Here is an 18,947-nt window from a genome sequence, read left to right as displayed (position 1 = left end):
TGAAAATAAATACGCAAATATTCCAATATCTGAACGAAAAAAACCCCCTCTAAATCCAGATAAAGGAGACTCGGGCCCTGTACAGACAGGCCAAAATAAAGCTGCTTCGGGTCACTTTGGAGGTATGCGGTTTAAATTATGCATGTGTACTAAGAGTCCGCAAGCTGCGCCAAAGCCATGATCCAGTTCTAAGTACTGGAGCACAGGTTTGGCGCAACTTCCAGACTCTTAGTACGCATGCATCGTTTAAACAGCATACCTTCAAAGTGTCTTGAAGCAGCTTTATTTTGGCCTGTCTGTATGGGGCCTCAACCTCTATTATATTCTGGTACAGAAACTAGTTAATTCAGAGTTTGAATAGTGTGGTTTGCTTTTCCATGAGTAGTGTTGTCCATGTTTTTCCTTTTTCATGGAAATTACCGTGGTGACTCATCATCGTGTGGGTTTTTGTTTTTCTGTCTGTTATTTGTGTGTTTTGGGAGAATTTCATATTTCCAAGTCACTTTATGCTAAAATAGACTCAAAAATAAGTTGTGGAAAACTACCAGCCTGTCTTCCTTCCTTGCCCTGCTTTTGAGGCCTATGAGTCAAAAGAACCAAGTCTTGTGGCTCTTTCCCACCAGCTTCTATGGCAGTGATTTTTACCATATTGCAGGTTCAACAGACAACCTACATGTCTACAGCACAATGGGTGGCTTTCTTTTATCTTCAGATTGAAAAGTCCTCTTTTGTGAAATGGAATAACCTAGACAGAAAACCAACATTTTAAAGGACCTAAATGACAGTGTCCATAGAAGACAATGCATAGCTTTTAGTGTTACTTTACTGTTGCTGTATTGTACTCTTTGGCTTACTACTGTTTAATCATTATCACTGGTGGAGACAGCTACAAATCTTTCTGCTTAGCTAGTCTGCCCAAAATGCATACATTAGAAGGCTGTGCCTGTTCATGTTACTATTGTTGACAGATAAAATTGCTCAATCTTTTGAGATGTTGATTTTCATATTCTAGGAAAAGGTGAGTTAATTAATGTCAAATTTCTGTGTCAAATATATAATTTGCCTGCCATCTTGAATCCATACATATCATTCTACATAGCAGTCTAATCTAGTAACTGGATTTAAGAATTCTATGTTGTTTTTCTCCATTTTCAGTTAAAGAGATTCTAAAACTTGCAGACAATGTTTACAGAAGACTCCAACATTCAGTGGACAGAGCCTTCTTTATTAAGCATTGATACTAACATTTCTTCAGTTTTACTTTCTTCACTTATACTCTGCATATTTCAATCCTGCAAGAGCAATCGCCTTGAGTTTTCTGCACATATAAGCAAACTTTTGTGTTCATCGTGAATACATATTTGTATCACAGTGTGTTTCCAAGATTTGGTGAGGTGCCTGACTGAATCTATATGTTATCAAAGATAACTGTCAAAACATCTAAGGCAAATAGTTCTTGGGTAAGATGATTGTTTGCCTAGAACTTGATTTCATGCCTGTGAAAGCGGCAAGAAACAATGGATCAAAAACCAGGTTGGTGCCATTGTCTATTTTCAGACTGTACAGTGTCTCAGATTAGCATTTAGACAACTGTAAAAATAATGATTACTCAAAATGAAAGCGGATTAGGGAAAGTGTATATTGTGTATTTTAACTGTTGTAAACCGCCCTGATCTTACGGAAGGGCGGTATACAAATAAAATGTTTATTTATTTATTTATTATTAAGTGTAGAGGAACTACATATTATATAATCTGTTGACTGGTAAACCTGCCCTGGAGTTCTGAAGTAGATGGGCTACTCCCAGTCACCTCCTTTTTCTTACATTTGCTGAATTCTTGGTGTTCCTTCCCGTTGACAGGTATATTGTCTTATGGTGTCACATGCTGCTTCTAGTCTTGTGTTAAACATAGTTATACGCTGCTGCCTGTCAGGTTGCTTCCAAAATTATGTACTACTTTGAGTCTCAGTTCAGTAACAGAAAATACATCATGTACATTTTAATTAACTACAAAATCTGTCAATGTCTAGTGGTAATTGATCACACCAAATAATTTTGAACTATGTAGGCTTGACATAATTGATGTGTCTTGTTCTGTTGTCAGAAAACCCATCAAACTGCCTCTTTATTTTTGTTCAACCAATGGGACATGCTTCAAATCCTGCCAAACCTTTTAGGGATCCAATAGCAATAGCAAGTACATTTATATACCATTTATCACTGAACTAGCACTCTCTAAGCATTTTACAGTCTGAAAGCCAATTGCCCCCAACAGGCTGGGTACTGATTTTACTGATCTATGAAAGGATGGAAGGCTGAGTGGATCTTGGAACCCTCTAGGACTGAGCCACTTTAACCACTGCACCACCCTTTTTATTCAAGAGAATACTATTTTGGTAACATCTTTCTAGTATTGCAGGAGGGAGATATATTTGGCCTTGAAAAATGAATGGTGATACTTGGGAATGGTCAAAATACTCTAACGTCTAGCATAACTAAGTAATTCAAAATTAAGTGAAGATATATTGTTGAACATGTTCTGTGGGCACTTCATAAAGTAGTAGTTAGCCACAGTTTGGTGTTATGTACACGTCAGTCTTGTAGAAAAAGTGTGTGTAAGAAGGATCCTGGCTTATGCCAAAGCTGGTAGGGAAGTAGATCCAGAGTAGCTTCAAGAACGGTTATAAGAACTTCAGAAAGATTGTACCCGACTGCGACAGGACCAGTTGCACGTGGTGCTAATTCCTCTTTTGTGCAACAGAAGCCATACTTGGTCTAGATTTAGTGACATATTAGGTATGTTTCAGCCCTAAGCTCATTGTAATGATAGAGTACTTTTAGATTGCAATTGTATCTCTGTTTGTGAAACAGCATTACTGCAGCAGTAAAGCATGTGACAGTTTTGCTCTATGCATTACTATCTCTCTGGGATGTAAACTGGATGGTGGTACAGAAGTAACATAATTTATGCTGTATTGAAAGGGCTGAGACTGCAGAGAAATCACCAGCTTTTCTTCCAGTGAATACTTAAACTCTCATTAGATTTACCCCCCATTAAGCGAAAAATTTATTGAAAGCATTTAAAATGAAACAACAGTAGCTTGTGGTTAAACATCAGTATAAATAAGATCACAAAATTACTTATGAAGCTTCTAAACTGAACAGGCACTATGCAAAGTTTATTTGAAAAATACAAAGACTGCTGCCTGCAGGCTTACAGGCTTTAAAAAATTAAATACACTCTTAAATGTAATGGTACCAGTATCTGAAGTGGTTGCTTGTTTCATTGTTTTGGTACAAGTGGAACACTTGTACTAAATAGTCCCATCTGGGGGGGGGGGGGAGTACAGCCTTGATTCTTGACTGAAAACTCTGTGGATTAGAGGGTGGAGAGGTTTATGACTAATATGTAGTTCTTTTTAGTTTTGGAAAACTACCATGCCAAAAAGCCAAAGCTTTAACAGTTGCATTATTTAGGCAATAAGCATGTGGTATGATACGCTATGTTGAGGCTAGTTCAAGTTTCACACCACTCATTGCCTTTGTGCTTGATGGCTGTCAGTGTCAGAGTCCGAGATGTGTTTGCTGGAATAAAAACAGGAAACCTCTGCTTATGTAATGTTGAAATATAATTAATTCACATCAGCCTGAGCTGTTCCCTACAATTTATCTTATTCTGTAGGTCTTGAAAGGAGGTTAGGACATTGTACAAAATTCTCACTTCCACTTTATCCTTAAAAACAAGGGAGTTAAAAGTTCAGGCTGCAGGCCTCATGTGGCCCCCAGAGACCCCAACAATTTTTTTGAGATTTTTCTTTGTTAAAAAAACCCCACATTTGGAAAGAAAAGCATCTCCTGGGCTGAGAATGGCCCAGAGAGGCCAAAAAACATGGTAAAATTGCCTCTATAATGGACATTTGGGAGCAAAAAGAATTTATCTTTTTTTGCGAGAAGGGTATGGTGAGAATGTATCTCAGTTTTCCTGTGGGTGGCGGAAATTCCTAACAGTTGCCCATCCTGCTTAAAAGCAACCTTGTGAACTACAGGCATGTCATGATTTATGTCAGGATTTTGTTTCTGTATTTGCAATGTAAATTGAAAATTACGTAAAAATGGGGATCCAGTTCCACATACATAATCACTGGAAACCAAGGGATGAATTGCAACAGAACTGAAGTAGCCATGAAGTTAGCCATCATACTCAGTCCTCTACCAGTTTTAAAGAGGTTTCAAGCATAAAACATCAGACATCATGACCTTTCCAAGCCAGAGAAATATGAAGATGCTCTCCTGGGGGCCAAGAAGAGGCAGCAACTGCTAATCCCTAGGTGGCTCAGATAGGACAAGCTGGCTTGCCTTTAGGCATTAGTTCTTTTTAGGGGAGCACATAGTCAGAAAATGACTGGTAAGACCCATGTTCTTCTACTTTGCCTTCTCCAGCAGGCTTACCAGGAAGAGAAAGTGCATCAAGAAAGACTGAGAAAGAGGCAGCACATCTCTTTATTGTGAAACCCCTCTGAAGGTTTCGCAATAAAGAAAGTAAACTTCAGTTGCTTTACCCTCGCACCTAAGCAAATAGAGCAAATATCTTTCACCCCGACCTAAACTCCCAAGATTCCAGTTTTGTTCCCTCCCTTTTCTTACCAGGCAAGGAAACACCAGGACCTTTCCCCCTTCCCACTCCGCCAACCTAGGGCAGGTAAAAGAAGCTCAATTCAGTTACGTTATCTTACTAGTCAAAACACCATGCTGAAACACCAGAGTATTGCTCTCTCATTTCACCCTCCTTCTTATCTCCTCTTTCTCTTTCCTTTTCTACTTTGCTGAACTGCACAGGTACATTGAGAGAGCTATGCATTGTGGGTGAGATGTATTTATTTCTCGAGAAACACTGTAAATTAGAAATTTTGGAAATGGAAGCAATGGAAATGGAGGCTTTCTTGTAGCTTCGTCTGTTTTTATGTGACTGTCCCAGTTTCACCTAATGAACTTGCTGGTTGAGTAAGTATTTGAGACTGGCTGTGGGATGAACATTGTTACATTACTCTTGTGAACGAATGGGATGTTAATTAAATGGAAAATTAAATTTCCATTTACACAGTGACAGTCTTTGAATCTTTGAGAGCAGACAAATAGTGACTAACTTGATCCTGCTTGGCAAGTCATTTGACTGGTGTGCCAACTCTTAGCTTTGTCAGTCATACGTTATTGACTCCTGGATATTGTTAGATCTGGTGTTCCACTAAAGAAAACAAGAGGCAGAGCAATTGGACCTGACATTCCAGCCAAGAATTTCATTTAAAATACAAACTCATTTAAAGTCAGGATACTCAAAATGTGAAACATGGTGTTCACTGGAAGTTCAGGGTGCTGAGAAGAAACTTGCATTTTCCTTTAGTAGTTCTTGGCTTTTGTTTTTTGTCCTGATTAGAATAAAAACAAGGGCCAATGACATAAGTGAATTAAAAATGCTTCACTTTTGTCAAACAACAAGCCTTTTTATTTTGATATATCAAGATACAGCTAAGAAAATGCCCTGGGTTACAAATTTTCTGACTGCTTATCCTCTCCTGAAATCTGTATAGGCTGTGTCAAACCCATGAAGGAAACGTAATAAATTTCTATGCTTTATAAGTTAGTATACGTCAACACTCAATATGAAGACATGTACATGTGCACATCCATTTATAAATCAAGTATGTTAAGACTGGTGTAACCAAATTTTCAGTTACATTCATCTTATACCAGGAAGGATTTGTGTTGAGAAATTCTACACTAGAGAGGCGACTCTCATGAATTACAGGTAAATCTTAAAATTACAGACAAATCTTAAACCATAAAATACCTTTGACAAATGGAATATGCAAACTTGGCCATGTCTGTTGATCAAAGAGCATAATTGAAGGAAATATTTATTTTGCATTTAAACATAATCAAACTCACAACAGCCCTTATAGATAACATGCAATTATTAACTGCTAATAACCAGTATAATGAGTTACTGCTAGTGCAGCAGCCCAGCCAATTTAATCATGCTCTTATTCATGAAATGTCAAATTTACATCATTTTCGAGTATTGTTTATTTTCAGATATTGGGACAGATGGTATTGTGCATGTCCCGGTAGCATATCTAATTGAAATAATGCTTCTGCTTGAGCACACATAATTGAAATAAGATTACATTATTAAATAACAGAGTGGCTGGGAAATAGTGTGATTTTTTAAATAGAATACACATATTACACATGTCCTTGGCAGTTGTAAGAAAATATGTATCCTGGTCGGGTTTTTTTTTAAACCTCTTCAATACTGTAAGTTAAACGTTGGTATTTTAAAAGCCTATATTTACATTGTAGCTTAAGAACGTGCTATTGCTGCTTATTGTCTCCTCTTTTTTGATATAAATTATAGATTGTATAGTTGTACTAATTTTTCTAAAATTATAAAAAAAAGTTAAAAAGAAATTCAGACTTAAGTTGTTGGAAGTGGTAGTTTTTATTTCCTGGGCCTACCAGAGAGGAAATAAAAAACAGTGCATCTGCAAAAAGTTTAATCTTTCATCAAATGCACTGCATTCCTCATGGAGAACAGTCTAAAACTCTACTTCTGCAGTTGTTTTCTAAAGTGGAAAAACATTTTACTCAGCACAATTGTTTTTTGAATTCTAATTGTAATGCCAGCATGTTAACAGATTGTAAGCCCGAGGGCAGGGAACTGTCTAATTAACCATTTGTAAGCCGCTCTGAGAGCTTTTGTGGCTGAAGAGTGGGGTATAAATACTCTAAATAATTAAAAAATAAACACATATCCAAATTCTGATTGATTTATATGAACCTATGCAATATTATATTGCTTAGTATCCTGTTTAAACACATGATAAACATTACCCTTCATCCCCTTCATATAATTACATATAAGGAGCCTTGGTGGCTCAGCAGTTAAATGCAGGTACTGCAGCCACAATGTTGTAATTTTGATCCTAGAGGAGGGCTCCAAGGTCCACTCAGCCTTCCATCCTTTCATCGTGCATAGGTTAACTGAACCATGTAAAATGTGGTTCATAAACTCAACAAAAATTATTATTATTACAATATTATTATTATTTACTTATCACATTGCCGCACTACACTCTTATAGTGCTGCTTTCCCACTTTTACTGCTCTGGCTGCCAGGAGGCAGCCAGAGCAGTTAAAGTGGAATAGCAGCCCTATAAGAGTATAGTGTGGTAATCTAGTTAAATCTTGCCTTTCTCCCAACAAAGGGACTCAAAGCGGCTAACAGCAAATTTGAAAACAATACAATTTAAAAACAATGCTAAATTAAAATGTATAAATATAAAATTAAAAAATAATTAAACAATTTTAAATGTTGAAACAGTTATGAATTAAAATGTAACATGTTGAAAATACAAACCTTAAAATTTAAAACTCACAACATTTAAATCCCAGCCCTTAGCAGTTTGAAAATGCCTGACGGCATAAGAATGTCTTCATCTGCCGCCAAAAGGAATGCAGGGATGGCGCCATCCTGGCCTCTCTAGGAGGGAGTTCCAGAGCCTGGGAGCGGCCGCTGAGAAGGTCCTCTCTCTTGTTCCCATCAAGCGAGCCTGAGAGTGGGCCAGAGAGAAGGGCCTCTCTAGAAACTATTTTCTAGTTTAAAAAATTTAAAAGTTGCTTTCAAAATTACAGCTATAAGACTAAATCCAGTTTACATAAATGTTGATTCATCATCTAGTGTTTTATGCAGTGGGTTGCTGTAGTTAGGGCTAGCAAATGGTTCTGTGTCTTAAAGTTTAACAATTCCATTTTGTTTATGCTTTTTCAAACTGCAAAATTAAAATCTAAATTAGGACCTCAGTATATTGGAAATGTTTATGGCTGAAAAACAACAAACCAAAGCCAAAATAGCCTCCTTTTGTGCTTTTATAAAATTACCATTTTGAGTAGAACTAAAGCACTACTGTCTATTTTTATACACTGCATTTGTGTAATGTTTGGCATAAATGAGTGTTTTGTCATTCAGTGTATAAAGCAAACCATTCTTGAACAGACATCATTTTATTGAGTTGAAACCTCTGCTTTTGGAAATGTTATTTTGGACTTTTTGCTTTTTGAAGAATTTGCCTGTTCTGGGCAAAGTTCACATATAACAACTGCCTAACTTTTGAGGTCTTGAAACATGTTGCATATTGATATTACTGCAATGTGTTTTATAAGAAGCCTGCATTCATTGCAGGATGCAGGATGCAAATAAGCTTACTGATCCACAAATAGTTGTGAATTGTGGATTGCTCCTTCAGCCACCTTTGAATGATCATTCACAGTAAGTATCAATTACTCAGTCTGTTTGTTTCATCAAGTTTAGAATTCCCCAGACGTGGCTAACTTCAGATTCAAAAAATGTATTCAGCGTAGCCATGTTGCCCATGCAACACAACGAAATGCAAGAAAATATATGGCTATTGTGTATATTAAGGCCATTTCTGTGGCGGCCATAGGCACATAGCCTTTGTATCCATGGGCACAACAAACGGTCTTGCAGGGCGGGGGGAGGCAAAGTCCACATGGGAATTTTAAGTACTTTAGGGTTTCTTAGGGCCTGAACAGACAGGCCAAAATAAAGCTGCTTCGGGTCACTTTGGAGATATGCTGTTTAAATGATGTGTACATCCTAAGAGGCCAGAAGCCGCGCCAAAACCACTCTCCAGTCCTAAGGACTAGAGTGCAGCTGTGGCGCAGCTTCTGGCCTCTTAAGATGCATGTATCATTTAAGCAGCATACTTCCAAAGTGACCCGAAGCACATTTATTTTGGCCTATCTGTTCGGGCTCAAACCCTTTTGTTATGTGGAGGTCATCATTTTTTTAATTTTAAACTTAATAATTGTTTTTTAATTTCAAAGACAAGACCTGATTGGATGTAATAAATGTACCATAGTTCACTATAATGCAGTGATTAATAAGCTTTAGGCATTTCTTGCTTTCTCAATCCATTTTTAATCAGTTAAACCTATTATTTTGGTGTTATGTTCAAAAGCTCTTTAAGCCTGGAACAGTATTAATTACAGCTTAAATTCTTACTGTTAAAATGTACAGTCAGGTTGAATGCTAGATGGAATGGACAGTTTACCTAACCTGTGAATATTGGATCATAAAAATGAGGCTACATGAATCAAGCATTTAATATATACAAGGACTTAGATGAAAATGAGTCCTTTACTGTCAGGGCCTATATCTTATTTGGAAGCTGTCATCATAGATTATATTGAAAACTAACTTCTCAGTTTAAGTAAACCAGTAGTTTCTTCAGGTTTCTATGGCCTTTTTTTATGCCTTTGGATAGATTTTGCAAAGCAGAACAAAGTACAGGATACCTATACGTGTAACAGAAAAGTATAACTTGATGTCTTGTCTAGTGCAATACATAATTCGATCAGTTATACCATTATGTAGGATTCCTTGCTTGGCTTTATGGAAACAGGCACCTCCTATGATTTCCCAATGGTAGAATTATGTTATCTGTAGCCACAGATGGTGTCTTGAGTTGAGTTCTTCTACAAAATACTTACGATCACTTGTTATATGTGAAGATATCATGCCATTGTTTTTTCACCACCTAGCATAATCGGTTGCATGTGTTAGGAAGAGAATCATACAGATTATGTCATGCCATGGACAAATAGCTGTGAGTTCTTCGGGGATGAAAACGAAGATGCTAGGTCAACTGCATCCTCGTGTTTCATGTAATATGTATTCATTTTCAAAGCTGCCATTTCTTGTTTTGATAAAGGGCTTGTCATTCTTTCATCTGGATGCAGATAACCGAATGTGGTAACATCCAGAGAATTAAAAATAGAGCAGCTGTGATAGTTTCATAGTGTCTGTTGTAACTGTGTTGCTTAGCCAACAATTGCATAATTGGCCATGAAATTTCTTCCAGTAACTGATCATAATCAATTGCCATGTAGTTTTAATTGTGGTGGTCTAGTGATCTGGCTTTCTTTCACATGAGTAACATAATGGAAGCTCAGATCAAATGGGATCTCCTTGATCACATCTTAACTACCCATATCATTGCCCAACTGATTGTAACAATATCTATAAGTTGCTGAAGTGAAGTGGAACTCATCTATAGATGTGTCTTTTGCATTCATTGATAACATCTGAGTACTTACTGGATGCTGTTTACATCCAGAATGATTAGGTGACAGTGTTTAGGCCTGATTACAATAAACTGCTCTCCCCCACTCCATTATGAAATTCTGTTTCCTACATATTTTTCTCTAATTTTTTCTTGGTATGTCTTGTGTTTTTCAGACAGTTGAGATTTTTTGGGGGAGCGGGATCTTAGAAACTCCTTTTTATAAAGAATGACTTACATTAATAATTAGGTTGTTTTTCCAGTATGCAGATTTTAAGTTTACCAAGGGATGGGCTTAATATGCTCTAGATTGTCTCTAATGACACTATATATCTAAGCCATTTTCTCCCTTACAGCCTTGTCTTTAAAATGCTAACTTCAGTCAGGGACCATTAGTTTCCAAAGTGTAGCTTAAGTGCTTGGAAATGAAATTGAAGAGCCATAATCTACCATTTGGCTTCAGCTGCTTGCTTGCAATTGCTCAGTGTCCAGCATGAAATTTCAGATCTTTAACAATAATGCATTATTTAAAAGGAGGCAAAGGAAGCTTGTATTGTGATTGCCTTAGTATAACGTTGTCGAGATTTGAGTGGAGCATCTAATTTAGCAAAATGGAATTTGTTCAAAATATCTTTATGTGCCTTCAGTACTGGGATGTTAAAAAGAAATCTGGTAATTATGCTTCAAGAATCTGGTATGGCTGTGGGAAACATGAGGTCTTCCAAGTGTTGAATCTAAACTCCCATTAGCCCCATGCAACATGGCTAATAGTCAATCAATCAATCAGTAATTTATTTCAGCCAACAAGCCATCAACATCAGAATATATATAAAAATATAAAACATATAGAGCATTTAAAGTATTTAAAACATTAAAAACATTAAAATACACGGACTTTTAAAGATAAAATCATGGAATATATATTCATAACCTGCGCAAAGGATAGAAATTTATATTTATTTTAACTGAAAAGCTCTAAAAGGAGAAAAAAAAAAGTGTATAATACAAGGCCTTAGGCACAGAGCCTAGATAAGTGCAAGTTGCAAAAGGCCAAGCTGTTCAATTATGTTGACTCATAGTCTTGCGTGTTTTAACAGCCGAACAAAGAAACTTAGCCACTGTTTCCGTTTTACTTTTCTCAGTATCGTTCAGCAGGTATTCCATATACCAACTGTTCGATCTGCCTGGAGACTTGAGCAGGAGGGGAGAGATTAATCTTGCCCTCTCGTCTTTATAGAAGGTACAAAAGAATAAAACGTGTTCTAACGACTCAATAGAACCATCACCACAGGGACAAACCCGTTCATGGTAAGGGATTCCCTTGAACCGACCCTCTAGAAGTGCTGAAGGAATTACATTAAATCTGGCTTTAGAGAACACAGCTCGGTACTTTGGAATAGTCAGGTTTTGCAGATAAAATGCCTCCTTCTCTGAGTTAAACTGTAGCCCTAGGCTAATGGGAGAGCAGGTGGTACAAGCAGAAGATAAAGAATATTGAGTATCAATATCTCTTATGCGGCGTATCATAATCTGCTGGGCTCTCGAAAGGTCTTGTGACATTAAAAAACTATTTGAGAAACCCAATCTCAGCAATTTTTCCTGGATATTTTTAGACCATAGGGTGGTATAATTGTCTTTCCGTATAAGATGCCAAAGACCTGAGTCAGGGCCCGCATAAAAGAGTTTCAACCAGTACTTTAAAGTCCACGTCCAAGCAGAGCATTCCACAGAGTGGCAGCCCGCTTCAAGTCGTAAAGCAGCTGAAGGGACGCAATTAGGTACTCCAAATAATTTGCGAAGATAAACGGAAAAGACCTGTTCTAATTTTACAGAGAAACCTTGGATCCAGATGGGTATTCCAAATAACAATTGTGGTATAACCTTGGCCTGAAACACCTTCAAGGCTGCAGGTAAAAATTGGCCTCCTTTAGTATAAAAGAATCGGATTAGGGCTTTGGCACTATTATTTGCTGATTGAACAGCTATTGAACTCTGGGATGTCCAGCCAAGAGATGCTTGAAAAGTTATTCCTAAATACCTAAAAGTGTTAACTTGTTCTAACCTATGTCCATTTAGAATCCACCTGGATCGAGTCTTTTTTCTTGAGAAAACCATAATTTTTGTTTTGCTATAATTGATGATCAGGCCGTTATCTTCACAATAACTTTCAAAAACTCTCAAGATATGTTTCAAGTCTATTTCCGAAAAGGAAAGGAGAACTGCATCATCTGCATACAAAAGTAAAGGAATACTAACAGAGGCTAGTTTAGGAGAGTGGCGTGCTTCCGCGGAAATGGAAGCAGAGAGATCATTAAGATAAAGGTTAAATAATAAGGGTGCCAAAATGCAACCTTGACGCACACCTTTTTGAGTGGGGATAGATTTCGTGAAATTACCCTGAGTGCCACATCTCACCTGTATAGTTGTATCTCTATATAGATTCATAATTAACCAAAGTAGTCTCCTATCAATAGAAGAGGCAAAAAGTTTTATCCACAGCCTTTCTCTCGGAATAGAATCGAATGCAGATTTCAAATCAATAAATGCCGCGTATAGTCCTTTGCTTTGGGAAGTAGAATATTTCTCAGCCAGGTGGTTTAAAACCAAACAGTGGTCGAGAGTTGTTTTGCCTTTCCTAAAACCAATTTGTTTGTTACCTATAATATTCTCACTATCTATCCATTCTGCGAGGCGGTTATTGAGGAAACGGCCATAAAGTTTGCCCACAACTGAGAGTAAGCTTATGGGTCGATAATTAGATGGATCGTTTCTAGAACCCTTCTTATAGATAGGGATTATAACTGCGTTTAACCAACTTGGAGGAATTTGAGCCGTTTGATTAATAAGAGTGAAGAGGGAAGCAAGAAGAGGAGCCCACCAAGAAATATTGACTTTCAGAAGCTCCGGCAGAATTAAGTCGGGCCCTGGGGCTTTTCCAGATTTAATCTGGGTGATAAGAGATTTTAGTTCTTCTTGGGATACGGGGGGCCATTGTGGAATATTCGAGCAATCATGGGAAAGTCGATTGAACAAGTTGGAAGCATCAGAGGTTTGTTCCCTGAAGTCACTATAAAGTGTGGCAAAGTAATCTTCCCATGGCTAATAGTAACAATGGAAATTATAGCACATCTGGAGAAACACAGGTTCACCATCCTCACAATGCTAGTAGCAGCTTTTCCAAGGCTAATCCTCTCTAGCTATATTAGAGTACAACTCTCTAGCAAGGCTGGAGGAAATCACGCTAGGGAAGGTTGATACATGAAGTGTCCATCTGTCTCTGTCTGTTATGCTATGCAATTCACATGCTTCCTTGTAGATTCACCCAACCTGGTGTGTTTTTTATTGGAGTTAAAAAAAATCATAGTAAGGTTTTGGAATGGAAAGTGACCAGGCAGTCCTGGAAGAAGCTGCCTTCTGCTTTGCCTGCCTCTAAGACACTCAAACACTTATATCGAGTTAATGAAAATTCCTGCATATTCCTTTCAAAACATCTTCCAGCTAACTTTGTCATAGTGGAGGCAGCATAAAGCAACAACACTGACAATTTACATGCTACTCCAATAAATCAGGATGGTTGCAAACTTGATGCCATAGCAGAAAAAGCCTATCCATTGCAGCTGTCACCTTTCAGATCATCACCTACCAGGCCTGATTTGGAGTCTATCTGCAGGATCTCTGAGAATCTGTGGCTTCCATACTAAATAAGTTAGCTGAGTATATTCAGAAACAAGCCCATTCTGTCTATTTAGGGGCTCATTGTCTTGCAAGGCAGCACACCACATCAGCCTAACATATTTCACATTGTGAGGCAAAAACTGCAGTAAAGCTCTGCTGTTACACATGTCTTAGGTTCTCAGCCATTCTTCAGCAAACCATATCTAAGGTCAAGGGCATGATTTTTGATGAGCTTGGTTTCTTCAACTCATTGATAGATTAAAAGCTACATCATTTACAAAAAATGTACACCACAGTGAGAGAGATTGAAGGCACCATCTCCTCCAAGACCTCTTCCAGGTTCATGTCTTACTGGCATCAGCCTCAACTGCTCCATAAGACACAGTCTCTTCAATAGAGGACTCTTTGTCTGCCATTCTAGTCATCCAGTTCCCCCAAATGCTCATCTCACCAGAGCAAATTTCAGTCCACTTCCAAAGTGCGTTGAATTCCATTTTTCCATTTTCTCCAAATCCCTCTTCATATCTCTTTGGGAACAGTTTCCAGTCTTTCCCCTGGCTTGGGGGCTATTACTATGAACCAGTGTAGCCTCTAACCTTTTTCCCAACTTGACCATCTGTTATGGACTAAAGAGTCCTCAGGATCTTTGGTATTTCTAAGTGTTTTTCATCATGTTTTTAAAAACAGCATTATTATTTAATTCTTTTAACTTTTGTAAACTAATGTTTACCTTAATTTAAAAAAAAATATTGTAAGCTACCTTATAATATAATAATAGTTTTAATTGTCAAACTCAAAGACATAGCCATGTTAGTCTTGATCAGTAGGATCCCATTGCATTTTAGTTTTATTTACCTTACTCCACAGACTCAGCTTTAAATCTGCCCATCTGTCTAAATCTTGTGCAATATCTATAATCAGCTTACTTGTATTAAGATCAGTCATCGAAGATAAGTACTTAGGGATAATTACATTCCATCAGTGCCCTACCTGTTTTTGATAAATCCCTTCTGGTCAGGACTTACCAAAGATGAAATTACTTTTTGTAATCTATTACCTAAAATAACTGTTAATATTTTGATATCAACATTAAGTAAGGAAATAGTGCAGTATGTAGCATAGTGAGTATGATCCTTACCAGGTTTAGGTATTAGAGCAAAATGGGCATCATTTAATGATAAAGAGAGGGACCTGGATACTTAGACATGTTTGTAAAGCTTTAGCAGTCTTGGTGCTAACAGACTTGGGAAAGGGCTGTACTATTCAACTGGAAATCCACCAAGGCCAGGGGACTTCCCATTTCTCATATTTGCTAGATTGATAATTTCCTCTCTAAGCCTAAAGGAGAATTTGTTGCTATGATATAATAAGATGAAAAAGGTAAATATGAAAGGTGAAAAGGTAAATATGAGTAAAGACTTAGGGAGATGGGTATGTTTAGCCTGGAGAAGAGACAGTTAAGAGGTGATATGATAGCCCCTTTAAGTATTTGAATGGGATGTCACATTGAGGATGATGCAAGCTTGTTTTCTGCTTCTCCAGAGACCAGAATACAGAACAGTGGATGCAAGCTCCAGTAAAAGAGATTCCACCAACATTAGGAGGAAGTTCTTGACAGTAAGCACTTTTCGACACTCCCTCGGAGATTGGTGAAGTTTCCTTATTTGGAGGTCATTAAACAGAGGCTGCATGGCCATCTGTCAGGGCTGCTCTGATTGTGAGTTCCGCCATGGCAGGAGGTTGGACTGGATGGCCCTTCTGGTCTCTTCCAACTCTGAGTCTGTGATTCTACCTATTTCTTTTGTATTGTCAGGAAAAATGATCACCTTATCTGATTTCCATTGCATGTCTCTGCTGCCCAGCAATTCAAAGCATAGAATCTCTAGTAGGGCCATGAAGAAATTGGAACAGCCACTGCAGTAGATCCAAATTTTCACTTAGCATTGGGGGGAAACTATAGCCTCTCTAGATTTTTAGTTGAAAATCAGAAGGCAAAACTAACAATTCACATAGAAATGTATTCAGAATTTCAGTTAGGTGAACTCCAGCTTTCATGTCTCAGGCCAATAATCCACAGGCGAGACATTCTATCTGAAAAATCTAGGCAAACAAAAGCATAGAAAAAATAGAAAGCATTCATAATTTCATGATCTGTAGCCCTGTCTTGAGAGAGCCAGCATGGTTTAGTAGTTTGAGCACTGAACTATGACTCTGGAGACCAGGGTTCAGTTCCTAGTTGGGCCATGAAACCCACTGGGTGACCTTGGGCAAGCCTCTTAGCCTCAGAGAAAGGCAACCCCCCTCTGAACAAATCTTGCCAAGAAAACGCTGTGATAGATTCACTTTAGGGTCACCACAAGCAAAAAAGTTACTTCAAGGCACACAACAACAACCTGTCTTGGCTGTGCAGTTTGAACAGCAGCCACGATCAGACGCCTCGCATCTCTTGTGGATATCAAACTTGGTATTCTAGCCAGGTGCATAAATCACAAAGACCATGAAGAAATGGTTGCTTTTCTGTAGCTGTGGTTCTTTGAGTGGTTATCTGTGTACTCTCGCACAAACCACCCTCCCCTCTAGGTGTTTGTTTTCTCTTAGTACAAAGACTCATTCAGCCTTTGCTTTGCTGCATAGACTCTGGAACTGAGGTTTAGAGTGGGAATCGTCAGAGTCATAAACACAGGCCCAGGGATGGAGCTTCTGCCTAGGATACTTTAAAGCTGTAGATACAGTGGGTCTCAACCTTTGTTCCTCCAGATATTTTGGAATTCAACTTCTGAAGCCCAAAACAACACAGCTAATGGTTAGGGATTTTGGAAGACAAAGTCCAAAACATCTGGAGGACCAAAGTTTGAGAACCACTGCTCTAAAAGGTTCTGACTCTTAGGCACAGAATAATCCATATGTTAGTTCACAGATGACCACAGTTAAAAGTAGGCAACCTGCTCTTTTCAAATGCAAATATCTGTATACCTGTTTTACTTAATGTGGATTAGAAATGTACCCCCATGCATGTGTTGGATGGGGATGTAGAGGTTTTTTTTCTGGAAAGTGGACATTTAATTTAGTTGCCATTTCTGTCAAGACCATGTTGCACCTTGGTCTGGAAAATGACATGGATGTGACCACTAGGTAGAACTGGAGCAGAGGTTACTACAGTTCAAGGGGCAGGTGCATGAATCTGCATTTGGTGAGCTGTCCATCATGAAGCCAGCCAGCAGCGCATCATGGGTAGTCTGATGCAACAGGCACTGGGTATGAAACCAGCCAGGTTTAATTAATGCATTGCATTGTTGTCTCATGACCCCAAGAGGACCACCAATATAAGGGAGAGGGGCAGAATCTCTGTTGTTGGGTTGTTATGGTTGGTGGTTGGAGAAGCACTTCGTTAGACTGTATAGTTGAGAGTATTCAAGACGGCTGTGTAATCTTTGTAAATATTGTGCAACCAAGATTAAAGGCCTCATTGAATAAAGTCTCGCTGTCTGGAGATTCATTCCTTCAAGGGAAAAGGTGCAGCCTGTGTGTGGGTGGATTTTTCCTGTGCCATTCTGAGCCAGCCTCTTCACAGAGACTATCTGCTAGGCGTTCCTGCCTATGTGCATCAACTCTGCATGTGTGTATGCTAGACACAGCTCGTCTGCATACCCCAACAATTTCCCCCTAAGTTCACCATTTTTTTGTTACTGTGTATTGATAACTTCATGTGACGCAATGCTGACAGTATTGTAAAAGCATTACTTAAGGTCATATGCAACACATGCCAATTATTAAAAGCAGGGTTTAGGACTTTAAATCACTCGCTGCTGTAAAGTTTGTTCCTCTAAAAAAATTTAATAAAAATGATAATCAAAATATTAGAAATAAAATCTGTAAAGTCACTTTTTAACACTCTTATGGAATTCTGCAATTCTTCACACAAGCTTATGTTTCGATACTTCTGCTTTTGCTGTGATTAAAAGCATCCATGACAGATTTAAGAGTTTTGTTTTCTCTATTAAATGGTAAGAGGTTTCTACCAATGTTTTTGTAAAATACAGCTTTATTTATGCACAGATGTTGATTTTTATGTTTGGTTTTCTTCACAGGTGTTGTTGTTGTTATTATTTTTGATCCAAATTGTACAATTCAGTATAATTTAATATAATTTAATAATGGCTAAAGTCTGCTGAGAAACATGATAAACTGGAAAATTGTTTAGTTATTCTGTATTCAGATATTTTCCACACACAAAATTTATTTTAAAATTTCAATAAGTATGAAAATACATTGATTTATCTCAGATAGAAAAATGTAGTGATCATATAACCTTTGGAATCTTAAATCAAGAACAATTAATCTGAATTCTTATTCAAACTATTTGTTTCTGTTCTTTATTTTCAGGTATGGTTTGAAACCAAATGACCAGATCTTGGCAGAGGAGAAACACAAAGAGCTGTAAGTTATTTAACATGTTGTTTCTTAAAACTGTAATTTAGCAGTATGCAACATAAGATGCTAACTTGGTTTGTTTTAGGACAATTTTAAAAATTAAGAATGCTTTGATTTGAATCTCTAGGCTGCTGAAGGTTTGACACTCCTCTTTAGTCTGTCTTTTGAAAGGTAGATGGATGTTCATGAAGGATAATGTACCTGAAATGTGCCCACAAAAATAGCTAGATAAGTACTGTTTAATATTTATATCCATAAATAAATGTGTTACAATCAAGAAGACTGATTAGTCCACTCATAGTAATATTTGGCTGAACAATGCCATGTTGGTGCTTTGGAAAATGTGGGACTGGCATCACTGTGTTGAAATCAGGATCAGTTAATTATTCATGGGGTGACAATGAAAGTATGTTTGGATGCTGCTTTCAAAAATGTTATTCAACTTAAGTTTCAAGCTCAGCTATCACTTTTTTGGCATGGATTCAGCTTTTATTAGGGAAGCCATTCCAACTCTGAAAAACAAAATATTGATTTGAGGTATTCTATATTAAACTGAAGATAAGGAAATGTTCTACCAAGCAGTGCTGTCCTAGCCAAGGAAGTCTGTCATTTGTAGATGATGGTATAAAATGAGCTGCAACAATGTTGGAAGAAATGTCAGGAGCTTGGTTGTGGGCTATCTTATCGCATTAGCCAATTAG

The 18,947-nt window shown here is 37.7% G+C and overlaps 1 protein-coding gene across 3 annotated transcripts in view; it reads left to right on the top strand.

Moving 5' to 3' along the window:
- ADK (adenosine kinase) overlaps positions 1-18,947 on the top strand; it is a 225,869-nt gene that overhangs the window by 21,383 nt on the left and 185,539 nt on the right. For all 3 annotated transcript variants that reach the window (XM_089510759.1, XM_089510757.1, XM_089510758.1), the window contains exon 3: positions 18,199-18,252. In XM_089510759.1, the coding sequence (XP_089366885.1) occupies positions 18,199-18,252 (54 nt within the window). The remainder of the gene's footprint in view (positions 1-18,198; positions 18,253-18,947) is intronic.

This window comes from Sceloporus occidentalis, unplaced genomic scaffold (assembly GCF_023333645.1).
Source record: "Sceloporus occidentalis isolate IW3139 unplaced genomic scaffold, rSceOcc1.0.p SCAF_2, whole genome shotgun sequence".
In the NCBI taxonomy this organism is placed as follows: Eukaryota; Metazoa; Chordata; class Lepidosauria; order Squamata; family Phrynosomatidae; genus Sceloporus; species Sceloporus occidentalis.
The sequence above is the reverse complement of the archived record's forward strand: the minus strand, read 5'-3'. Positions and strand labels throughout refer to the sequence as shown.